The sequence below is a fragment of the Corvus cornix genome, chromosome 7 (genome assembly GCF_000738735.6).
Source record: "Corvus cornix cornix isolate S_Up_H32 chromosome 7, ASM73873v5, whole genome shotgun sequence".
In the NCBI taxonomy this organism is placed as follows: domain Eukaryota; kingdom Metazoa; phylum Chordata; class Aves; order Passeriformes; family Corvidae; genus Corvus; species Corvus cornix.
The window spans coordinates 19,481,399-19,507,615 of record NC_046337.1 but is presented as its reverse complement, the minus strand read 5'-3'; the positions used below and the strand labels follow the sequence as shown (position 1 = coordinate 19,507,615).

At 39.2% G+C, this 26,217-nt stretch overlaps 1 protein-coding gene across 3 annotated transcripts in view; it reads left to right on the top strand.

Annotated features, from left to right (window-relative positions):
* The window catches only part of ABCB11 (ATP binding cassette subfamily B member 11), a 43,448-nt gene that overhangs the window by 14,838 nt on the left and 2,393 nt on the right, over positions 1-26,217 (top strand). For 2 of the 3 annotated variants that reach the window (XM_010406828.4, XM_019290238.2), the window contains 18 exons: positions 527-701; positions 3,673-3,786; positions 5,749-5,859; positions 6,796-6,921; positions 7,715-7,918; positions 9,164-9,334; positions 9,706-9,907; positions 10,627-10,702; positions 11,654-11,789; positions 13,303-13,461; positions 18,575-18,679; positions 18,781-18,942; positions 20,746-20,949; positions 22,821-23,062; positions 23,170-23,326; positions 24,100-24,297; positions 25,050-25,256; positions 25,981-26,127. In XM_010406828.4, coding sequence (XP_010405130.1) covers positions 527-701; positions 3,673-3,786; positions 5,749-5,859; positions 6,796-6,921; positions 7,715-7,918; positions 9,164-9,334; positions 9,706-9,907; positions 10,627-10,702; positions 11,654-11,789; positions 13,303-13,461; positions 18,575-18,679; positions 18,781-18,942; positions 20,746-20,949; positions 22,821-23,062; positions 23,170-23,326; positions 24,100-24,297; positions 25,050-25,256; positions 25,981-26,127 — 2,896 coding nt within the window. The remainder of the gene's footprint in view (positions 1-526; positions 702-3,672; positions 3,787-5,748; positions 5,860-6,795; positions 6,922-7,714; positions 7,919-9,163; positions 9,335-9,705; positions 9,908-10,626; positions 10,703-11,653; positions 11,790-13,302; positions 13,462-18,574; positions 18,680-18,780; positions 18,943-20,745; positions 20,950-22,820; positions 23,063-23,169; positions 23,327-24,099; positions 24,298-25,049; positions 25,257-25,980; positions 26,128-26,217) is intronic. The other variant, XM_019290237.3, reaches the window with a different exon arrangement.

Here is a 26,217-nt window from a genome sequence, read left to right as displayed (position 1 = left end):
TAAAGCATCAGCAATAGTATCTTCAATTCATGTTTACTTGTAGGAACATTCTGTCAAGTTTTTCCCTAAACACTGTCTGATATATCACTTTTGCAGAAAACCTGAAAACTTTGAGTACTTTCAAGCTAAGTAGGAGAATTAGGTTTATCAAGACAGGGTTTGATGATGTTTCTGCAAATTTCTTTTAAATTCTATGAAAACATAACTTGGCTGTAGGATGTGCTCTGGAGTGTTGGCCAAATTCTCAAATCCTGTGTTACTCTGTTAAAACTCCAAGCCCCATGATGAGGTACCTGTGATGAGTGTGGCTTTTCTTGTGCTTATTACACTAGAACATACAAGGATTTCATGTTCTGGAAGCATTGCTGGTTTCAGCAGTGATCTCACTTCAGAGTGATTCTGTATTGACCCTTTGTACGGACATTCTGCCGAGTCATCAATGGTGCCTCATTTTGTTGGTCTTTTCTCATTTTGAAATTTATGTCAAATTGATTTAACTCCCTTTTATTTTTCTCTCTTTCTACAGATATGATAAGAACCTGGTGTTTGCTCAGCACTGGGGGATTCGAAAAGGAATAATAATGGGATTGTTCACTGGTTACATGTGGTTTATAATTTTTCTAAGTTATGCATTAGCCTTTTGGTATGGCTCTAAACTTGTCCTTGAAGAAGAAGAGTATTCACCTGGCACTCTTCTGCAGGTACTCATTTTAGCTTGATGCAACTTTTTCAGACTGTTCTTTGAAATAATAATTCTGGAACACATATCTGTTCTGGTATCTGGTGGCTCACTGGTTACAAATACTATGTATGTCTTTTAAAGATCATTACTCAGTATATGTATGAGACAACTGGATAAGATTGAAAAAAAATCCATGTTTATTTTAAAGATTTTGAATATTACCTACTGTGATCAGAATAATGCTTTCATTTGACAGCCCACTACACAATTATCAGAGGCCTGGAACTAGCTTTCCCGTTTTGTGGGTCAGCATGGTGCTTCTGGGATGTTGGCTTCTCTGAAGAACTTTATGATGAAAAACATTGTGGTAAAGAGACACCTAACCAAAGAAAGTGTTGTCATATCTAATCGCTCATGAACACTTTCTCTTCCTTTGAGAAACTATTTCTGGTTGTTTTGTTTTTACAAAGCCCATGTAAACATGTATGCAGGTAAAAACACACCTGGCTGTGGCTCCTGCAGTGTGTACAAAAACTATGCTCACCTGAATGGCACTCGTGCATCCACTTCTGCACAGTAGGTGCTTTAGCCACTGATGGCCTCAGTGCTACAAAGCCAACATCTACAGATATTTTGGTTAGTTACTTGAGCAAGGACTGCCCAAATGGCAGACTCCAGTTCAAACCCAGAACAACTTTTCCTGAACCTTAGTAAGTTCTGGGTATTCTCATGAGACATCTAGTTTTGCTCCTTCTCTGCCTGTTGCACACCATGAGAGTTCCCAGCCACCTGCGGCATGCAGTGCAAAGCTTCCTGCTAAATGGAACTTGGCAAATTACCCTGAGAACATTGTAAACCTGACTCATTCTGTTCAAGGAGGAAATAATTTGTACCTGCTCTCAACACCAGTATGAGAGGTGCTGTGAGGTATATGATGTAGTGCTGTGAAAAACAAAGTGAGCAATTTCCTTGCCTTGCACATGGTAAGTATAGTCCAGTGGTTCCAAATGACAAATGGCAAACAGTGGGGAGCTACCCTGTAGCTGAAAAACTGTACCTGTCAATGGAGATACTCTCCCTCATGCTTCCCTTACTCACAGTTTCCAGTCATCTTTCTTCTACTTTCTATTTTCTACCATACACTCCTAGTTTGGCAGGGGGCAGGAAGGGGGATTTGTAGATACAAAACATTGAAATATGCTTTTCCTGCTCTCTCAAAAAGTCATGCACCAGCCATACTGCATTGATATATACTAAGTATTGCGTTCCCTTCCTCTTCTGCCAGGTGTACAGAACATGCTCCTTCATGTTCATGATGGATTCTGACAGGCATAGAACCTCCTTGCTTTGAGACTCACTCACGTGAGAAAATTAGTTAGTAGTAAAGCTGAGTATAAATGTATGCCATGATCTCTACATCCCAGTGTAGACATTTGCAGTGCACAGTATGTGTTCAGTAGATTCCTCCACTTTAACTATAGAGATAGTCCCAGGAAACATCACTCTGGTGCAAAGGAGAACTAAGTCCTGTGTAACTTGATTGCTTCTTAGCAGAATTTTCAGGCCAAAATAGAGCAAAGGGTTACATACCAGACATAACATTCCATGTCTCCTCATGTGAATGTCCAAACTATCACCCACAACAAAGCAGCAAAATGGACCAAAAGCCTACACCAAAGACATTATCCAACCCTTATAACCTGTTCTGCCAAAATACCTCTGTAACTGAAACTAAGGAGAAGTAAAACAGAGTAAATTCTGGGAAAAAAACTGTCAAAAAGTGTTCAAAAGCACACCCCAGTACAGTAGCACTGAGAAGTATAAGCTATACTTACAATACAATGCAGCTTGCTCCTTGTTGTAGAAACAGACAATGAAATAATTTGCATCTGTGTGGTATGTAAATGCTAAATAAGCCTCTACCTTCTTTATATTCACCACCTTCTAGTGTCCTGTTCTTTGAAGCCCCTGCCAGCATTTTCAGTCTTAGAAGGTATATTTAAGAGCCTTCATAAAAACTTTTCATAAAAATGAAGCATTGGCAGCTCTTAAGAAATTTTGAGCAAACACTTTTGGTATTTTAGTTGATATGCTACAGCTTCACTTGCTTCTGATCCACAAGGCCACACACCAAGGCTGAATTCCTGGGCTCAAGCATCCTCTGATATTCAGTACTGTATCCAGCTGCCTTTATTGTCTGTCAGTCTTCCCAGGAAGAGCAGATGCTGTGGTGCATTTTCTCTCATGTTGTCCTAGGCTTAGGGAAAAAGGGGATCCTCGGACTTTCAGAAGAGGGTCATTAGTGAGCAACTATTCATTTTGGTTCTCAGAAAAGAACTTGAAACAGTGAGCACATTGGGTATTTGCTACCTGTAGAATCTGTCCATCCACATGATGGAATTACCTCACCTCAAAAAGTGCCTTATCCAGTGTTGGTAGCAACCCTTACAGTTCATTTCTCTGGGAGACAGAGAAAAAATATTCTCTATAGCTGGTACCTCCCCAAAATTAAGTTTTGTGAGTATTGGATGAGACAGGAACTGCAATAGACAAAGGTTGTAATACAGGGTTTTAAGCTTCTTTCTATTTTTGCTTACTGGTAAAAAGCATCCTCAAAATAATCTACTTCCCACCAATGTTCTGTTCCAGACCTTGTTTCAAGGAAGAGGTACCCAGTCAAACTGAGATAGCTTAAAAATACATCAGTGGTATCTCAGTAAATACCTAGATGCTTACTTTTTTAGGCCAAGGCAAATACAAGTTGATTTACTTCAGCCTCAAGGAGAGCTGTGAAAGACAGTGAAAGTATCTTCTAAAATGCATTTGTTTGCTTTCTTGTTGGCTAATAATGCTCATATAGTGAACCACTGCAGTTCAGCAGATGCATGAGAAGTCATTATGATGCTGTAGTTTGGCTTGCCTGTCTAAGCTGTAAACTGTAATAAAAAAGTGATGTCATATTTTGTTAACTTCTTTTTCCACTTCTTCAGGTTTTCTTTGGTGTTTTAATAGGAGCGTTAAATCTTGGCCAGGCATCTCCCTGTCTGGAAGCCTTTGCTACTGGTCGTGGAGCTGCAACAAACATTTTTGAGACAATAGATAAAGTAAGTAATGCATTTCTAAGCCATGTTACTTTGTAGTGTAAAAATAATTAAATAAGCCCCAAGTGGTACTGGTTTTATCTACCTTGTAAATAAGGAAAAATGAGTCCAATTAAAGAAAAATTGACTATGCAATAGAGAAATCTATTGCATAGACTCAAAGACTCAAAGTCTATTGCAACGCTCAAACAACATGTTGAACAGATTTCTTAAGTGGCCTGGTTCTGAGCTATGAAGCTTTACCTCAGCTACTGCTGTTCCTTGTTCCCACTTCTCCTTACATGCAATTACTTATCAGTGCTGGCCCATGGAAGGTGTACTGGCACGCAGTAATAGCCACCCTGCAACCAAGCTTGCAGCCGCCATCCCATAGCTCCCAGCCTCCAGATGGCATCAAAAGGTGTGGCTCCATTGGCATTACTGGTGAAGGTGGCCTCTGTCACCCAGAGCTACCCTGAGATAAAATGGGACCAAATGAGCACAGGCACTGGTCATATAGCAGTCATAAATGTTAATCACAATATTATCTAGACAGATAGATACTTGAAATAAGGTTGTATGAGAGACCCTGAGATGCCACTGGCATTTATTGATGAGGTTTCCTTTCTATAGTTTTATAAATTTAGTGGTTGGAAAAGTACTGTTGATTTCTTAAAGTATGTGTTATCTCTGTTCGTTGACAAGCTTTACTGTGCTAAAAGCTGTGTAAACACATTAAAATGCTGCTTGTCCTCTACAGAGCACATAAGGCTGTGGTAATGCTAGCAGAGTTTTTAGTAACCCTTCAAACTTCTGTAATAACGATAAAACATATACACTTCATAAGCTAAAGCTCTAAAATAAACTGAAAATAGAGATGAATTAGGGACATGTTTTTCTGAGAAAAAATTTTAAATCATAAAGAGTTGCAACAGAATCACAAAATTCAAGATAAGGCTGAGTCACATAACCTTAGGGTAGAAAAAGCAAACCAACGTCCAATTTCATCTGTCTAGAGAAAGAGTGACAAAATTAGATCCCTCTGCTTGCCACATTTGTAGATTTGTGATTAGACAGTACAAGCACAGCTCTGCCCTGGCACTAAATGTAGTCATGTTGAGGTTCCCATTTGCAGGATCAGTGAAACTTCTTCACAGATCATAGTATCTGAATTTAAGTAAGTCATATTCCTAAAGAGGAACCAATCTTGCAGCTGTTCTTAACATCTTAGAACATACTCATTTCTCACTTTACCTTTCCTTTCAATCTGTTAGGCTATATAAAGAAATCATGCACGTTTCAATTATCAAATATATTGGTTGCAATTGTTTTAATTTATTGTCTGTATTCCATGCTTCAGAAATCTGTCCTTAAAAATTTTTATTTCCTTGTCATTCCTCAAACTTCTCTTAGTTTTCTGCTTATGTCTAGCATAATACCCTCAATACCCAACACCTGTCCAAAAGTATGCAAGACCCAAAGCTCTTCATAGGAAAACTTCAGTATTTCAGCTCTGAGGACTGGGTGTGCAAGGAGGGATGTTTTAATTGCCAAGTGGCAAGGCCTGCAGATTTTCAGCAATGAATTCGTTGTTCAGTGCTGTGAGAGAATGTTTATGAGTGAGATTTTATCTCTGAGGAGCTGGCTAAATTAGCTTAGTCAAAATGCCTCAGTCAGTCAGCTACTCAGTTCCAGCAAAAACTGCCTGACTGGTTGGCTGTGGTATTTGCAGTAAGCCTACTATGAGAAGAGGGTGCGTCCTTTTTGTCTGTGCTACCCACCAGGGACAGCTTCCCCATCGCTGTGGCCCTCAATTCCATGTCCCTTGCCTGCTATCCCTGGGGCAGAGCCTGCAGCTGGCTCCATGTAGCCAAGTGCTGTTCAAACAGAAGTGCCATGGCTTTGTATGGTGTTGGGAATATTTATCTACTGCAGGACTGTTGACTGTTTAACAGCAAATAAATAACCCAATAAATTTCATCCTAGAAACCCACCATTGACTGCATGTCAGAAGATGGCTACAAGCTGGATAAAGTACGAGGTGAAATTGAATTTCATAATGTAACATTTAATTATCCATCCAGACCAGATGTAAAGGTAATAATTCATCACCCATCCTGTGAACACAGTTATTGTAAACAAGCAAAATATCCTGGTTCTGCCAGCAATTTCTAGATTTTCAGTAGAGGTTGTTTTCCAGAAGCCCAGACCCTTTGTTTAAAAGTAGACTCAATAATTCTTCTATTAAAGGGTTCTTCTGCTTACCATTCTGCTTATTTCACCATTCTGACATATCCATTGCCACATCAGCATATTCCTTGCTGATGAACATAAACTCCCAGTAATTTCAGGCAAATTCATCTGCATATAGCTTCTCTTACAATCAATGATGTCCTTGTATCAATGTGTACAAGATAGAACACAAAGTAATAAACTGAATGGTGCAAGGAGATTTTGTAAAACTCTTCCATTACCTTGGGGATGCACCATGTGACCCATTAAAATGCTAGGAAAAAGACAGGAGTGTAGGCTGTATATCCCACTATTTCTCTACTTGTGTGTTTGAATTGACAAATTCTCCTTGGAAAAGCATATTATTGGACAAACAAATTAGTTCTATTACTTGTAAAGATGGAAACACGTTGTATCAGATTTTTCTACAGAATTTCACTGTTACATTCTTAATATTTATGCTTTAACATACATTTACAATACATGCAGAGTGTTCTTTAAAGCGAATATAATTTAATAAGTTCTCTAGTGTTATTAACTTGACTAATTCTTAATGATGAACAACAGGAACAATGAAAGGTCAGTATCTGCCTGCCTGTTGTGGAAATGAGTGCTCTGCATCTACAAAGTCTTCAAACAGTGTAAAAATATGTGGCTTGCTTTATCTTCTTTCTTCATAATACTTTTCCGAATTTTGTAGAATTGCTTTGAATCTTTAAGATACAGAATATACTCACTTGGTTGTATGACTGTGGGGGAATTAAAATAGATAGATTCTGTTTCTTTTTTTTCCCTCTCCAGATCTTGGATAACCTTAATGTGGTGATTAAAGCAGGAGAGACAACAGCTTTTGTTGGAGCTAGTGGAGCTGGAAAAAGTACAACCATACAGCTCATCCAGCGTTTCTATGACCCCACTGATGGCATGGTGAGTGTCCCAGCCTAGAATGTGTTTCTCTGGCCCCAGAAACTTGAAAAAATGGCATGGTTTCTTCTCCAACGTAGGAAGGAAGACTACTAACTCCCTTTCCGTTTCTTTCTTCTTTTTTTTTTCCCCAATTATTTTTTAAATGAGCGAAATATCTTCCTGCACATTTCTTTTATAAGACTGTGCTTAATAGTATTAAAAAACAATTGTGTGAAAGAACAAACTGTTAGGAAAAAATAAAAATTCAGTGCTAAATCTGTGTAAAAACAATCCCTATAGAAATGATAATTCAAGAGTGACAAATGTTTTCTGGAAAACCCAGTATTGAACCCATAATATCACTTAGGTATATGCAATTACCATTTAGTAATGGCTTGGCTAAGAATATGAATTACATCTATTCAAAATCTCATTCCATAGGAGACATCTATTCAAAATCTCATTCCATAGGAACACATAATCACATACATGTTGACCTGTATTTGAATATATAAAATACAAAGAAACAAATTACTGTGAACATACAATAATCACTTTCATGATTACTTTTCACCTGGTTTTATTTCTGATGCCAAGCAGAAATGGGAAGTGAAATCAAAGAGCACAACTCCAAGAACCAATACTACTGCCATTGCTTTGCCACCTTCTATGTCTGAAAGCTGATTTTTATGCTGGCCATGGGCACACAGCATCACAGGCCCTTCACTTCCATTGTGTCTTTCTTTGTCTCTGAACCGGAGGGAATAATGTCCCTGACTTTTTTCCTGATTTTGTGTCCATGTTCTAATTGTAGATTACCCTGGATGGCCATGACATTCGTTCCCTGAATATCCAGTGGCTGCGCTCACAGATTGGCATTGTTGAACAAGAGCCAGTGCTCTTTGCCACCACGATTGCAGAGAACATTCGCTACGGGCGGGATGAGGCTACCATGGAAGACATAATCAAAGCAGCCAAACAGGCCAACGCTTACAATTTCATCATGGACTTACCACAGGTATGCTCTGCCTTGGAAAGTGTTTGGCAGAATTTGATAAGAAAAAAGATAATCCTTTTGTCCTTTTGTCCCTCCTAGCCTGCAGCAATTTGTGCTCAAGTGGAAGGGCAGAAGATTAATTCAGATAGGAAGCAACAACCTTTCCTTTGACTACAGTTATTTAGGTCTTACTACACGTATGCCACCAAGTTACAAAAACAAACAAAAAACCCCCAAAATACAACCTCAAGAAGAATTAGTTCCTCAGGAATCATTTACACAACATTCAATGTCATGGTAATAATCATAGCATGATTTAAAAATTTGTATTTTTCATGCTATGAAGATCTGTTTCTGCTCAGGCCAAAAGTAATGTAGATCTCAGCCTCTCACTAGCCAGCATATGTTACTTGAGCTGTCTGTACTAATGCACACAAGCTCACCTTCTTGTACAAGCTCTGTAAGCCAGCTGGGGGTTCCTTCTTCTCCAGTTTCTTCCCGAATGATGACAGGGCTTCAGTCATTCCTCCTTACAAAGCCCAAATTGGATACTAGCAAGCTATCTACTTTTCTAAAATGTTATTTTGCCAAGTAGCTTCTGAAAATGACAGGTTACAACAGTGAATGTTATTGACAGGATTCAAGTACCATTAACTAATGTTAGTATATTGTCTTTATCCTCCATCTATGCATTTCCAGGCTTCCAGGAAACTATTCACTGAAAGGCTGTTTAAAGGCCCCTATTTATTTCATGGAAATGGAGGAATAAAAAAGATTTAGCTCTAAGTGAATATAATTATCTTGTCTCTCAATATGCCAGGCTTTATGTGTTTATTTAATTCTCTACCTTAACCCGATGCCACCAGGGTATGGTATCCATGAATCACAGACACAGTGTTCGTGAGTCACAGGTCATCAGCAGACAAGTCCAGCTCTGTGAAAAGTTAGCTTGTGAGTCATCTGATGGAGAGTGGGTGGGTGATTCCTCTGCATTTCAGCTTTTGCTGATATAGTTGTTTTGAGCTGAACCAGAACATCTCACCTTTTTAACCAGAGAGTACTTTTTGGTGTGGGGAAAAATGATCATGTACATTATGAAGAAAGTTATTTCACCTGTGGCTCTTTGAATCTGCTGCACTAACAATGTTTTTCCTTAAAGTCTACTCCAAGGACAAATCTGAAAGACACTTTACCAATACCTTCACCAGAAGCTTAACAGGCTTCTTTCTTATCTGTTTAATTTTCACTTTTTTTTCCTTTGCACAGCAATTTGACACTCATGTTGGAGAGGGTGGAAGCCAGATGAGTGGAGGTCAAAAACAGAGGATAGCCATTGCTCGAGCTTTGGTGCGAAACCCCAAAATCCTGCTCCTGGATATGGCCACATCAGCACTGGATAATGAAAGTGAAGCGATTGTCCAAGAAGCGCTTCATAAGGTTTGCTATAGTATAGCAAAAATCAGACTTGAAAGGGCAGAAATTATTTGTAATGCACTCTGCAGAGGGTGCTACTGAATTGCAACAAATCTGTGAGAAGCATTTCTTAATAACTGTTTCACATGTACCAGTAGAACCTTAGTATTATGGACTGAGAATAATTTTTTCTTATGTTTGGACATCAACAGAAATCTATCACTCCCTTTGCCCTGAAACACATGCTCCTCTGTGGGTTGTGGATGGAGCTAAAGTCAGTCAGCTGAACCCATTAGAAAAACTCCTGTTAATTTGAGGAGCCTTTAGGTTGCACGGCTGGTTCCCAGCATTTCAGTGCGCTGTGCTGGGAGTGGGGCTGTTGTTGTCTCCTTCAGGCTCGCCTCGGCCGCACCGCGATCTCCATCGCTCACCGCCTGTCAGCCGTCAAAGCCGCCGACGTCATTGTCGGGTTTGAGCACGGCAGGGCTGTCGAGAGAGGAACTCACGAGGAGCTCTTGAAGAGGAAAGGGGTTTATTTCATGTTGGTGACCTTGCAAAGCAAAGGAGACACAACACCTAACAGAGAAGAAACAGAAAGTAAGCATTTTGTTTTCTTTTATAAAATCATGTAAAATCCCACAGAATGCAGATTTTATTTTTTTTTTCTTTTAATGAGGGCTATTAGCTTCTTTTTCTCTTCTGCTTTTATGGCTGAATTTTATCATTCATAGAAATAGTACATTGGTAGCCAAAGTGGTTTTGCTGCATATGCACTGAAAGACCTTCCTAATATGTCTGCCCTGAAATATTAGTTCTGACCTGCAATATCCATCATTTTATAGCTCCACTGAGTGCCAAAAGTCCAGCTCTGCTGCATTTGGAATTCAGGCACATTACAGAGTATGCTGAAACCACCCTATTTATTTTTCTAGAGGCAGATTTGAATCAAAGCTTCTGGAAATTAAGGTCTAATAGAATGATCTGTTGTATTTTTGTGCGGCATACATTGGATATGATTATCTTGAAATAAGAGAGCAATTGCAGAGCTAAAATAGGTAAAAAGTCTTTAGCAGTCACATCTGAGGTGAGATTGTCCTTGGGCTAATATTCAGTTAACTTCATCGTGTCAAATACAAATATAAAACTTGTGAAACATGTAGGTTGAATAGCAAGGTTGTATTACACCCCTTGCCTTCTACAAAGTATTCCATTTATGACTTGGAGACTATGCACTTTTTTGCAGAGCCACAGTGTACTTAGGTTGTATTCAATTTTAGCACTAACTGAAGAGCTCTATATACTGTATTTTGCATCAGCAGAGAATAATGTGGTTGAGCCAAATCTCGAGAATGTCCAGTCATTCAGAAGGGGAAGCTATCAGGCCAGTTTGCGGTGAGTCTTAAAAATGGTTGTAAATCTCAATGTTTTCAGACTACTCTCAATGTTTCTACTTCATCTCCCAATTCCAAAATCCCAATAGTGCTAATAAATCATTTTTCTGTGTGCTGTGTAAAAGAGGGTTGAAGGGCTGCAAGCATTTTACTGAGATAGAGTTCACTTGGAAAGAAATAGCTTAAGTAATAATGTTACTGATTGAAGTCCATGGATAAATAGCAAGGCTCTTAATTTTGCTCCTTTCTATCCATAGTACCTTTTCTCCAATTTTGATCTCCTCTGGTAATCTTCTGGTTTTGATATTACTAACATATAGCCATATTTGTAATATCTAATGCACTTTCAGTCCAGTCATTTGAAAAATTACTTGCTGTGCAATTACTTGAGAAATCAATGCAATCTACAATGACATTTTTATTATGTCTTCTACTTGATGAAATTGAAAGCATTTTATAGCCAGACTGTCTTGTAGCTAGACACTTACGATTTCTTTCAGGCAAGCCCATGTCAGTCATGTGCAAATGAATACATCTCCTACATCACAGAGTTATGTTTTGCCAGAGAGAGAGATGGTTTGTTTCAGCATCCTGTTTTGCTGGACTGGATTACTGGTAGTGGTAACAGTGATTTGACTTGATGTCTTAATAACTTCTGCAAATGTAGTAGGACACACCACAGTTTTACTTAACAAATACACAGTACATGGTACATCTAAGACAATGTCTGAGTGGTGTGAGTGGAGTATGATTTTGAAAATTATTTGTCCCTGTTAGTGAGATATTTTCTTCCCAAGAAGTTGCGAGAACATATTAAAGAAAGAAAAAGTCTGTGGGATTCCTATGAATTGCTTCAGTGGATTTAAATTGATATGAAAACTGTACTTGCTTTGCAAGCAATTCTTGTTTTTACTAAGCTGTGAAGAACAGGCCCTTTCTGTCCTCTGTGCAGAGCTTCACTTCGGCAGCGCTCAAGATCCCAGCTCTCTAATGTGGTCCCTGACCCTCCATTGTCTATTGGAGGAGATCCTGCAGAGTCTACCTATCTTATGCCTTCCTATGGAGAAGATGATGGAAAAGCAAAAAAGGTCAGGTCCAAGAGTTTGTTACGAAATTTTCAACTGAAGAGGTTATATTATTTGTTAATGGTCACCTGCAGCTATGTGCTTGTATCTTAGGAGTTATTGGCAGGTACATCTTCTTGGCTTGATCCTTTTCTCTACTTAAACAAAACCACAGCTTCAATTCTTATCTCTGTGTAAATCCTAGGCTGGATTTTGATGGCTGTTATGATTATTGGTCCATATAAAATTTCTAGCACAGAAATTTTGCTATTTGCTATCTACCTGTTGGTAAATTGATATATGTTGTAGATTTAGTTGAAAAACACATATTCATAAAAGCTGAATTAAGTGACAAAAGGCAAACTGCTCAGCCTGTGAAATGTAATTAATCAGTGATACAAATGGCACTGCTTCTTGTTCAGTAAAGGATAAATTCACTTTCATCTAAAAATCGTCTGGAGACTTGAGCAGAAAGACACCCTCACTGCAACCTAGCCCAGAATCCTTTCACTGTCAGTGTCCTCATGCAATCAGCTGGCATAGAAAATAAAGGCCAACATGCCTTAAAGTTACAGAGAATACATAGGAATATGCACGGTGGGTTTCCAAAGTGCTGCACCAGTTTGCATGGCTGCAGTTGTTCAGTGCAGAGAGCAGCAGTTAGAAGTTACTCCTCATGCTATTGCTAAACCTATTCTGTGGATAAATAGAGGGCTTGAGTGCTGTCACTCTGGCACCAGCTCAGGGGAAAGAGAAAATACAAGATGTTTCCACCCACTCCTCCCTGCATATTTCCAAAAGATAGGTCTTCACAGTGTCTTTTCTGTCTGGGCATTTCTAGTCATACTAATTGAGGGAAATAAGCAGGGCTGAGCATGCTGTTACAAAAATTCTGCACAAATCAAACTGCAGGATAAGTTATAATTTGATGATGAATATTCTGCCCTTACTGGGCACATAGTCTGAGGATATTTCAGAGAAGGGAGGCATAATTCCTATGTAGAAAGCCTGGATCCAACTATCACTCTGAGATCTCTCTTGTTTTAATTATATCACATACCTGTTAATTTGATGCAGTCTGATCAGTGTGGTCACTCACAATACTTAAAAATAATATTTAAAATATTGATTGAGTGACACAAAAAGCTGCTTGTGAGGAGGGAGTTTAAGTTTTGGCACTGGGTATTGCATCACATCTCGTCTGGAGACAGCTGAAAGGGAATAGGCTGAGTTTCAGTGGCAGAAAAACTGGTTGTAAATAACCTCTGCAGCTGGAATAATGAGAGCTGCAAAAGGTATGAATCTCTCCCTTTTTCCCCAGGGATGGTAAAAGTTGTTTATTTAACCCTCTTGTTAAATAAACTTTTCTCATTAGGGCCACAAAAGAGCTCCAGACAGAAGCCATCTCTGCTCCTCCTGTCCAAAGCTAGAGCAACTGTTTGGGCACAAAATTTTAACCAACTATTTTATCTCGCTGTCAAAGGGAGAGCATCACTGGGGGAATGCATTCCCTTCATAAATCTAACCATTTTTTTAGGAATCTTTTGTGGAGGAAGATGCCAAGCCCGTCTCATTTACCAGAATTTTGAAATACAATGCTTCTGAATGGCCATACCTGGTGCTTGGATCTCTGGCAGCAGCTGTGAATGGAGCCGTCAATCCACTCTATGCTTTGCTATTCAGTCAGATTCTTGGGGTATGTTATGATAACATTTTAAAGTGTATTAGCTCTGTTTTAGCTCTGAAACAGAGGAGACTGAATGTATGATGCACAGCTTGACATGTTTTGGCAAATCTTTAGATCTCATCAAGTAAATGGGGTTAACCTTCTTGCCTATAAACAATTATTCAGTAGAGCTATTTATATCACTGTCATCACACTTATCATTAGAGCTCTTTGAAGGGGTAGGCTTATCAGTATTTGTCATGTGCTCTTCATTATCTCTTTTGTTCATTTTCCAGGAACTGTTGGGAATTGGTTTCTGTACTTGCATACAGTTTATTTTAGACGAGACAAAATGTACCTTACATGCAGATACAGTGGAGAGAGACACATGCAAAGTCCTTCTCTGCAAAATTTTATTGTACAGACTTGGGCAAGCCTTTGAGAAAGCTTTGGATCAAATCTAAAAATTACTTCACTTTTTTGTTTATGTATTTCCGGCACCTCTTTGCTGCCTGCTCCCTGCGGAATGCCCAGGGAGAGAGAGAGAATTGTAACTGGGTTCACAGCCACCAGCAAAGAGTAGGCTTGCATCAACAGATTTGGAAGCAGGATGTAGAGATATGCTTTAAACCTTAACATTCACTAAAGGATGCAGTATTATCAAAATCCACAGCCTCTCTTGAAACTTGTTGAGTTCAGCCATGAGTGTTTATTTCTTCAAAAACTTGCTGTGATAGAAAGAGGATGCTTCCCCTTTTGTATAAAAGCTTTCTGGGGAAATAATTGCCAAGTTGGTGGGAAACTGGAGGGCTGCCTGAAGATACTCAGTGCTGCTCTAACTAGTGCCTAGGAAAGTGTCCTAAATTTTCAAGAATTAGGCTAGAGAAAACCCATCTGTTCATGCTGTATCCCATTAAGTAAAGTAATGACACATTCATTGGAAATAAAATGGGAAGGCCACTGGTTTTTTGTGGTTTTGGTACCCATCTGAGGTAGGATAAAACTTGTGCTTTGCACTCACTTGCTTAGGTCAGGGTAGGTACGCGTGTGCCAAAATATATGTCCTAAAGAGTAGACAGATATTGGAGGTTGAAAACCTTACAGGCAGGAAAAAGTGAATGAATGAATGAATCAATGAATGAATGAATGAATGAATGCCCCAGCATTTGAGCTACTGGTAGAAAAGGATTCTAAGAGCAGTGCCAGCAATCTAACAAAAGAAAGGTTGACCTTTTGCTGTTTTTTTTTTGGGGGAACTGCTTTGGCTTAGACATTTCTCTCTGGAAAGCTGCTCAGGTCTTTGAATCACATTTACTTGCAGTTTGACATTTGCTAAGTAAGATCCTGCAAGCAGAAGAATAAAGGATGTTCCAGGCCCTGTTGATGCACTTAGCACTTCTGCCCAATGTGCTTGGCCTTTAGGCATAGGTGTGCCACCTCCAAACAATTCTTGAGTGTCTAGGCTCATATTAAGGACTGTGGCTTTCACTAGACAGCAGGTGAGACACTTCTATACACACTCCACAGTGAATCTAACATTTGATTCCTGTAGAGAAGGGTCTTCTAGACCCTGGGAGGTCTGGGGCTGATGTCATCCTGCAAGATGCTAAATACCTTCATCAACAAGGATGGATTCCTACCCTTGAAGGCCTCAGTCTATCAAAGGAAAGAGGCTGCAAGGAAAAGCAAGCCATAATGAACATGAGGAAAGTCCAATATGCGTTTTTCGTTAATTTAAAATATTTCTACCTGGTGCCAAGGCAGTCAGGCAGATGGAACATACATCTGCTTTCAGATCTGTCCAAATATCTGCAATGTTGTTGTGTCAGACATGTGGGCTTGTACTCTGGGACAAATATGCTGGGGAGTGAGGGAAAAATCCCCACACCTATGAGGGGAAAGGATAAATTTAGCTAAGTCTGCCCTGAAGGTTTTCAGAAATCAGTCCCAAAAAGTCAGTGAAGAACTGGATAATACTGTGTATATACCTTTTGAACAAAGTTTTCAGTAGTTTCTTTTACTTATGCTTTGGTTCTCCCTGTGGAATTGTCTCAGAGTATGGATCCTTTCCAGTGAAACTCAACTGAAAGATGTGCTCTTACTGCTATTGGGCATGGAGTCCTCGGCTCCAGATAAATTATAGTCCACACTAAAACTGCTGAGACTTATATGATCTGAACATGGACATCTCAGCAATAAATCTTTCTGTTTATAAACCTGATACTATTGTCCATGCTGCATGTTGACATGATTGGTGTTATTTTTTTAATAAAGATCACAGATTAAAAACATAACTGAGCATGTTAGGATGGTTGCAGAATGGGGTAGTTCAATTTTACAGGACAGACTTATAAGGGGGGGAAAAATCCTCTGTTTGCAATACCAAGATCTCCTCCTGATGATTGTTATCCAAATTTCCTTCTGCAGGACTATAAATTGGTTTTGCTCTCAGTTTAGGGAGAGTGTAAGAACGTACTTCCTCCCATCCTTTTCTTAAGCACATTCTTCCTTGAATTTAAAGCTTGCAAGGGGACTCCCATGCTGACCAATAACTGTCTTTATCAGAAATGCTCAAGGTGTGTTGCAGACATTGTAGTTCTGTCAGCCTTTATCTAGGTGCAATGGAGAGCCGGGGTACAGGAACTGGGAAGGCCTTTCATAACATATTTCTTGCATAAGAAAAAGCAGGGGAACCACTTTGAATGTGGGTGACGTGGATAGAATATTAACACAAAGGCTCTCAGCATTCTCCCTTTTCATGAACACCTTTCATGGTGCGTGGATATGAATCCAGCCTCTTGAAATCAGAAACTGTGTTGCCTTCGACTTTCTTGAAATGAGGAATCCTACTTAATCTTGCCGACCATCCAGCCATAAAGAAGCAGTGGACAAAATTTTCTTTATAACAAGCATAAATACTTACTGGAACTCACTGTAGGGTCCTAGGGAAAGCATTTATATCTGTTTGCAATGCTCGGTCTTGTGTTTGACATTTATTTGTTTGACTAGATAGAAAAATTTCAAAGTGTGAAAAGAAGAAATATTAAGTTTGACCAGTGTATGTATGGGGCCATCCCAGTGTTTCTGGATGACTGTGCAGACACAACACTCAGGACACTTGTGAAAAAGCCATCAGTATCTCTGGAGAGGAGTGTTTTTCATCCCAGTTCACAACTACATATTTACCATGATCCATCACATACTGTGTTTATCCTACTGTTTGCTAGTTGTATTCATTAGAACTCCAGTTAATTTCAACAGAGATCTTGTTGATATTTTTTCATACAAAAAAGTACCACAGCACTGCAATTGCATGACATCAACATGAACAAATACTCGCAATGAGGAGTTGTTAGTTATTCCCCTGATTATGTTTTAGGCCAGTTCTGCTTCTGGCATGTCCACTACTATGAACTGCACTTTCCCATTCATGTCTAGATATTGCACACCATGATGACACAGAAAATACCATCACAATACCACAGCAATTCTAAAATCTGGAATCCTCATAGGACACAGTTTATGAGTGCACCTTGTATCTCGTTCTGTCAAAGTATTTAAGTAGAATATTTCCCACAGAAAAAAACCCCAACAAATTCAAAACAATGCAAACAAAAACCCAACAAACAAAACCGAAACAGTGGTATCTCTCCTAGACACATAACTTACAAAGATAGATTAAATCTGCTCAACAGCCTGTTCAGTTTGCGATCAAACACGAGTTACTGAATGTACAGTGGATTTCATGAAGGGGATAGGAGCAGCCACAGATCATTGTATATTTTATTCTTACTATGACAGATTAAAACATACCTGGTGATTTTTTTTCTTTAAAACAAAGATTCATCTAAGACAGTAATATACTTGCTAAAGATAAGACAGCGTGGTTTCAAGATAGCTTGAAACACTAAGGGCTGTTATGCTATTATCAGTTTGGAATCTGCAGGATTTATTTTGTTGCCAGGGCACTGGCGTACAAAGTTAAAATACTTGAAGTGAAATTCCCACTAGAGAACAGCTATTTCTTTTTCTCAGATTCATTCTCTAATTCCTCTCTGTTACTTTGAGGTACGGCTCATTTCAAACAAAAAATAGCATGGGTTGACCTTTTAAGACTAGTAATTAAGTTTATTTTCACGTAATTTTTATATTTTGTAGCTGTAATGAAAATTCCTTCTCTTTCTACTGTTAAATAGTCACCTAGAAGAATTTAGGCTGGTTTTGATAAAGGCAGACGTTGAATGCGTCAGTTATGTTTAATTACACCTTGCCGATAAGACTGAGAGATTGGACAATTTATAGTAATTTTACCTGTGAAATCCAGTGAGAATTAATTTAAGATTAGTGGAGAAGTACAAATGTGAGCTTTGACCTCTATCTGGAAGCAGCAGAAATAGTTCAGATAAAGAACTTCAGATAGGTAAACTCTGATTGAAAGGAATTGCTAAAGGACGAATTTGGACCATTTCTTCAGCAGCAGCCAGTAACATTGGCGAGTGTTGAAAAAGACCAGATATTAAAAAATGAAAATGCCATGGTACTGAGTGGGGTGGAGGGGCTCCCCTTTAAGCACTAATGCTTTTTCTCAGGTGCCCAGCAGTAAGTTAATGGCTTGTATCCACACTCCTTCAGGAAAACAGTAGGTTCCTCTTGGAGCCTACCTATGGCAATCACAGCATCTCTAAGTGTTGTGCAGGGAGTCACACTGGGGTATAATTATTTAGAGACTTTATTTTGTACAGCCTAATAAAGTTGCAATTGGTGCAGAGCAGAGAGGAGATAGGATGCTGCCGCATTGCTGCTTTGTTGCTATGCTGTTTATTACATTGCTGTTCTCTGGTTATCATTGTTTACAGTGGGGGATGTGTGATTAATTATAACCAGGGATGGGCCACAAATAGGAGTAGTGTGTGCAGACACTGAGTATACTGAACTTTTTGTTTATAAGGAGTAAAACCCATTACATTTTAATCCAGGCTCACCTTAGGAAAAATAAGGAATCAGACCTTTGCAGGGGGTGAGAGTGGGAGAGCTCTGTGTTCTGGCTTTGGTTCTAGGGTGGGTTTCTGCACTTGGCAATTGGGAGTCAAGAAGAAACTTCACACACAGCAAAACTGACATTTCTATTTATTTCTTTTCAAAGACCTTCTCCATTCTTGAAGAAGAAAACCAAAAAAACCAGATCAATGGCGTCTGTGTGCTCTTTGTCTTAGTCGGAGTTCTTTCATTTTTCACACAGTTTCTACAGGTAATAGCAGTCCAATTTAGCAATACGTATTTTTGGTTTTGCACCCTTTCTTGGAGGGTATCTCTCTCTGTACAATCTTTATTTATTCTCATGCCCCCCAGGGATACACCTTTGCCAAGTCTGGTGAGCTGCTTACAAGGCGGTTAAGGAAAATTGGTTTCCAGGCTATGCTGGGGCAAGACATTGGTTGGTTTGATGACCGGAAGAACAGCCCCGGTGCTTTGACTACAAGACTTGCAACAGATGCCTCACAGGTCCAAGGGGTAAGACCTGGCACCTCATGAATCATTTTACTATAAGCACTGATTGAAGGTCTATTTTGGCATGTTGTAACAGAGATTAGCTACCGTGCAATCAGCCAGGTCAGTGTAGTTCTGTTCTTGGTAAGCCAATTAAGCTACTTCTATTCATCACAGACTGCTACCATGGAACAAATAATAGTATGTGGTATATCCTAAAAGTACAAATAGGGTCAAACAAAACACAATAATCAATAAAATACCAACCAACAATGGAATGGGAAGGAACACCCAGTGCAGAAGTTTGATCTTTTTTTCTGGAGATGAATTAGCTTTTTTGCCACAATGCTTAAGTGTTTATTTCAAAAACATGTTTAAATAGTATGTTACTGACAGTCATTAATAACTATGTTTTCCAGTTTTCAGCATGGTATTGTGCATGTTGTGGCAATTTTGATCTAAACTGACAACCCACTTGAAAAACCAATCTGCAGTACTGGCTGGTGCTCCAACTGGGAATCCTGCAGCCAGTTTCAGTATTTGGGAAAGTGAGACACTAACTGCATGTGTTGTGTTCCTTAGTGGCTGAGGGTTAAATCGTGCTGAGCTGTATCTGTTACCTATCTGAACTGATCCTTTGGTAGAAGTGAGTCAGATGCCATTTTGCTGGGCTCCAATGCAAGCAATTTTCTAGAAACTAGGAAGGAGATGCACAGATTTCTTTTGTTGCAAAATTTGTCATGTTTCAGCTTCACTGAAGATTGTAAGTTAGTTTAAAAAAACTATTGACAGGGATTTTAGGGAAGAGCTTTCCAAAACCCCTATCAGCAGAAATTTCTACAGAATCAGAGAAACCAGCTGCAAACCTCACAGGCACTTACAGAGCATCTTTTAATTGAAATACATAAACTTGTAAACCTCTGACTGAACCATTTAATAGCCTTCTAAGGGACATCTTTGTTCAAAGCACAGGCAGAGCAGTGGGGCACAGCCATCCAACCCACAGCTTGCAGAAGATGAGGGAGACCAGAGCTGCCTGAGCAGCAGTGCCCTGCACCTTTCACTGCCTGACACAGACCTTGCTGCAGATCAGAGGAGGAGTAGATGATGAGCATTTTGTGCTGCCAAGTTCATACCCTGCAAATAAGTTTGACTAAAAATCATCAAGGATATCAAATGTACTATTTTATTCTAATACATAGCAATATAAGTCCTATTTAGGGTGCTGTTTACTGCTATGGAAGAAAATGACTTTTGAGTAAATAAGTCTATTAAAAAGCATTGTTGAAGTACATAAGAAGCAGACAAATGCATTTAATACGGATGATGTCAAAGCTGTATTTAAGTTTTTTCCTTAATAAAGGGATAGGCAGAAATACAACTTTGTTTCATCCCTTTCCAGTGATGTTGCTTACTGATTTTAGCACAGCTGAGGCTTTGTTGTTAATAGCTAAGTTACAAAAGGGTCCAGTTGATTATTTGTATCTAGATGGATAAATGTAGAGGCTAAACAATGTATTCAGATGAATTTTCTCCAGAGACCCAAGGCAATTGATTTCAATAGATCATCTTTCTCACAATCACTAGAAACAATCTGAATTATCAATGGAAGATTTGGTTGATCAAAGGAATGTTGGACATTTGCAGTCCTCCTGTTGATACAATTACTTGGAAACAGTATATCCAAACTGGCTAAATTCCAGTGCAGTTAGTAGCTGTTAGTGCCTTATGTTGCTTTAATATAGAGTTTTCTAAAGTTTTATAGGAAGATTTGTTCAATTTGTTTTTGAAGTATAAGTCAGTCATGTCTGTTTCTTTTCTTCAAAGGCAACTGGATCACAGATAGGAATGATTGTCAATTCCTTTACTAACATTGGGGTGGCCATGATCATTGCCTTCTACTTCAGCTGGAAACTGAGTTTGGTAATAATGTGTTTCCTGCCATTTTTGGCTTTATCTGGAGCTGTGCAGGCTAAAATGCTGACAGGATTTGCCTCACAGGACAAGAAAGCGTTGGAAGCTACTGGCCGGGTAATGCTGTTTAAAGACTAATTTATATTTGCAGTCACGGGTAGATGAAAAATCAGTCATTGGGGACCATGAGTAATTCAAATGTCATGAAACTGGAAATGCTTTGTGACTCAGTTGCAATATTTCAGCTTGTCAAACCATTGAAACACCATTGGGAACTCCCTAACTGCAGAAGCATTCGCTGCATGGAACGTGAGTGACCTTTCGAAAGTTATTGCACTGAAGTGGTAGACACTGATCTCTCAGCAGGCCAGTTCACCTTTGCTGGGTTTTATTTAAACACCCTTTTGTTGATGCCCCGGGATTATGCTGTCCTCAGAAAGCAGTGATACTTTTTCACCTAGAAATGCTCACACCTGAGAGTCTGGCACTGAACCACAAATCAGTATGTGGATTTTAGAGAGGACAGTTGTTCCTTTGGTGAGTCATACCAGCTTAAGAATTAAGCTCTTGGCCCTTCACATCTTAATAATTAGGACTTGACCAGTTGCCTGCACCCAGAATGGTTAATTATTTACAAAAGTCATTAATCAAAATACTTCTTAACAAGGAGAGAAACTTCACTAATGAGTCAAGGCATCAGCTCTTACTCAATAAAACAACCCAGAGCCTGTGATGAAGAAGACACTGCTTCAGCAGTTTTGGTGATGACTGTTTGTGTCTGGTGTCATTTTCTAATTTATTTGCCAGCACTGCATCCAAATGCTAAAAACACTGAGTTCTTCCAAAGTGATTGCTCATCAGCCATGCTAAACATGGAAAAGCCCAGTCTGCACAATCCAATTCACAGTACCTACTTACCTGCTCCATCACATTGAATGATAATGCAAGACACTGACTCTTAATTTTAGCCAGGAAAAAAAAACCCTGAAATTGGATTTCTGATTGTCTATATTGTCTACATTCCGATCTTTTCCTACGTGCTGAAAATAATTCATAAGCTATATACCACACTTGCTTCCCAAAGGAATGTGTTACATTATGAATCTACTATCAAAGTCCAAGCAAACTACAGCATTTTAAAACAATTTCTTAATAAAATTACTTGAGGTTAAAAAGGTGAAATTAGGACCAAACAAGCTGTCAATTTACTTCTGTAGATGAAATTGTGGTACTATTTTCTTTGGGACATAAACCGAAATTCTGACTGGCAATAAATTACACTATGAAGCCTACAATTAATTAAAGTTCCACACAAGTTTCTGTGGGGATTATCTCATCATTTCCTGTGTTGCATTGTTCTATGTGCATAGACAAGCATTTGCTTACTCTTTGCCTATGTACAAAGGTAAAAATCTTGGAAATGTGTCACTGATGATTTATATGTTCCATCTCATCAGCCTTTTGGACATCAGAGAGGGAGGGAGGGTAAGCAGGTGAGGAAACTTACTTAATTCAAGTGGGTTTAATTTATGAAGCAAGTTGGGGAGAGCATCCCTTTTAACTCTTTCTCTGACTATTGCTAAAAGTAACACAAAGCAATTAAAACAAACATATTTAATTAATAAATCCATGCAATCAAAGAAGTTCCTAAAACCATCTTTCCTTTTGTGGACATCACATTTATTCATATTATGTGGAATAAATCACAAGCAAGAGCATGTGCCTGATTGCCTAAGCGTGCTTGCAGTAACAGCTCCAGTGGAGCAGGCAGAGCATTGCTCTTGAGGATCTCAATAGGTAATTGCTTGTAGGAAAGGTTCTCTTTAGGCTGGCTGATTTTTGGGCCAGTCTGTATCATGTCTGAATGAATTTATATATTGCATCAGTGTCCTGAGTTCATGAAAGAATCATGCATTTGTGAGAGCACACTCTACTTTTTCAAGTAAAAATTAGGAGCTTTTACCCATTTTTATTTTTTTCTCTTCCAGATTGCCAGTGAAGCTCTCTCTAACATCAGAACGGTAGCTGGGATAGGAAAAGAGAAAATGTTTATTGACAATTTTGAGAAGCACCTGGATATGCCCTACAAAGCTGCAATCAAAAAAGCACATGTGTATGGACTCTGCTTTGGCTTTGCCCAGAGCATTGTGTTCATTGCCAACGCCGTCTCTTACCGATACGGGGGCTTTCTTGTTGACACTGAAGGACTCCATTACAGCTTTGTGTTCAGGTGAGAGCCTGCCCAGCCACAAACAGGTTTCTAGAAGTTCTAGACTCGGTGTGGTGTTCAGTTTCCTGATGGCTTCCCAAGAATGACTGTGTCCCCCTTCCCCCCAGGGTGATTTCTGCTATTGTCACCAGTGGAACTGCTTTGGGAAAAGCTTCTTCCTATACCCCAAACTATGCCAAAGCCAAAACATCTGCTGCACGCTTTTTTCAACTGGTTGATCGTCTTCCTACAATCAGTGTTTACAGTGAAAAAGGGGAAAAATGGGTAAGAGTGGAGATGAGTAATTTGTGATGTCAGGCAGCTCACTACAGGCATGGAAGTTGCACTAATGATTTAGGAGTCAACGAGGATCAGTGCTTTACAAGAAGGTTATGCTGATTGTAAAATTTTTATTTGTCTTTGCTCTTTTGGAAGCAAACTTTGTACTAGACAGCAAGAGTGGTACAAAGTCAGCCAGTAGGAATTTGTTAGTGTAAAACTCCTGTAAATTGGAATGGAACTGATTTGGATGACTCACAGAATCACAAGTTCTTATTTCCTGCTTTACAGTTCATGACAAACCTGACTATTGCTGGTTTATAATGGAGGTTTTTCCATTCACATCAAATGGATGGGGGGTGTTCATGAAGAGACAAAGAATTGTTGAGTCAGACAAAATGAAAATGCTCAGTTTCTGGTGAATTGAAAAGTCACACCCAGAAAATTGAAATTCTTTATTTTATACACAGTGTCTATATTAAAATTAAAAACTTACCCATTTGCAAGACAATACCATTTCCAATTGATGCCTCTGACCACTGCCATGCAGAGAAGTGTAAGCAGAGAAATAGTGTTATGACTAATAGCTTCACCTCTAGGACAGCCACTCCAGTATGGTTTTTTCCCTTTTACTGAGATAATTTCATAAGCACAAATGTCATATTTTAAGCAAAAGATGCAAGAATGAATCTGAGGAAGAGCTGTTTTGTACTTTACAATTCAGTGTTGAGCTCGAGCTCACAGGAACATCTTTCTCCTTTTTTTTTTGTTTTCACCAGGATGATTTCAAGGGAAGCATTGAATTTCTTAACTGTAAATTCACATACCCTTCTCGGCCTGATATTCAGGTTCTGAAAGGACTCTCTATATCTGTTAAGCCTGGACAGACTTTGGCATTTGTTGGAAGTAGTGGCTGTGGTAAGAGCACCAGTGTCCAGCTTCTGGAGCGTTTCTATGACCCTGAGAAAGGAAGCGTGGTAAGCAGAGAAAATGTGATTTCTGTGCTCCAAGGGCCTTCTGCCTGTGTCCTACTGTGCAGCCTAGCAGTGGCGGCATGTACATGTGCAGCCTGAGGCTTCAGCTCCTTCTCAAAAGGACAGATGTGGATTATTTGGACAATTCCCAAGTATTATCTCAGACATATTCAGACAAGATCGGAATTGTGCATTATGTGCAAGATCATGCATTATGTAGGCCATAGGCATTTGCCTTGGTAGCTTCTGAATGAAATATACAAATGTGTGCTGTACATTGTGAGAGCGCAAGCAAAATCAAGTCTGAATGGAGCAACAAAGAGCCTGGAATTTGTCTAGATTTAACTTCCAGTTACTCAGTTACTGACAGCTTAAAAAGCTTTTATATGTTTTCCTAATGTAAATACTTACCCATCTAGATTTATTTCTCTTTCTCTGGAAAAAATCTGTGTGGTGATTACTATGTCAGGAAGGCAATAAAGCATGTGCCTAACCTCAAGCAATTAAATAGTTCACTAGGACTTAAAATTGAGCAATTGGTCTAGTGTATTTTGTGGTATGGATCAAAGCCATACCACAAAATACACATCATGCACAAAGGAGTCAAATATAAGCAATTCAACCAATCACTTTAAATCAGTTGTGTTTGTGCTTTAATGATATGGTTAAATAATTTCGTTTTGCTATAAACTATTTGGGTGTTGCAAGCTGGTGTTTTGTATAGATGTTTCAAGTTTTCTCCCATTTCTTCATAGTTAATAGATGGACATGACTCTAAGAACATAAATGTGCAGTTTCTTAGATCAAAAATTGGAATAGTGTCACAGGAACCTGTGCTATTTGACTGCAGCATTGCTGATAATATCAAATATGGCAGTAACACAAAAGAGGCGACAATGGAAAAAGTCATAGAAGCGGCCCAGAAGGCTCAACTGCATGATTTCGTCATGTCTCTGCCTAATGTAAGTACCTGCGAGGCCTTGGCTGCTCAGTGTTCATTGCAGCTGGAGTTGCTCTGAAACCAGTTCAAGTTGCTACACACGTGCATCTTTTATGTCCTTTTACAGCTGTGACAGTAGAATCAAAGAAGGTGCTGTGACCATTTGTTGTGCTCCTGAGCGTTTGGGTGTGAGTTGCTACTGAATTCTTACACAGTAGGCAAATACATAAATCCTGTTCCCAGCTGTGTGAGATTTGCCTTGTGAGTAGGAAATGATACCTAGACAAAACTATTTGAAGCTGGCTGCTTATGTACACTTAAGAAGTATTTAAATGCACTGAAAAAATATAAATGTAAAAAGAACATATAAGGTATGGGTACAATTTAGGCACCCAAATAAAGCACTTTTCTAGAAAGCCCTTAAATCACTTTGAGCCTCTTCTCCCAAATCTAGGGTAGGGAGAATTCTTTCTGCCTCAGACAAATCAGCCAACACCTTGCTATCACATTTTTCTTCCAGGCCCATCATTGTGCTGTCTGGGCCTCAGAGTCATGTGCAGACAAGGCATGGCTTGAAAACCTCTCCCCAAACATGTGTACTGCTGTATTGTGTTTCTGCATTCCCAGGTTCTGCAAGGAGGCAGCGGTGGTTAGCATTCTTGCCTCTCTCCTGCTCTTCCTTTAGGCTGCATATTTGTGTGTTTAACTTACATCTGAATAAAATACTCCTTTTTTAAAATTTTCAGAAATACGAAACTAATGTTGGGGCTCAAGGATCCCAGCTGTCTCGTGGGCAAAAGCAACGCATTGCCATAGCAAGGGCCATCATACGAGACCCTAAAATTTTATTACTGGATGAAGCGACATCTGCCTTAGACACCGAAAGTGAAAAGGTAAATATGTAGTGATAAGCAATAGGGGAAAGTTAACACAATGGCTTAAAACATACAATACCTTTTGTGTTCTATAGCTATGCCAACGTA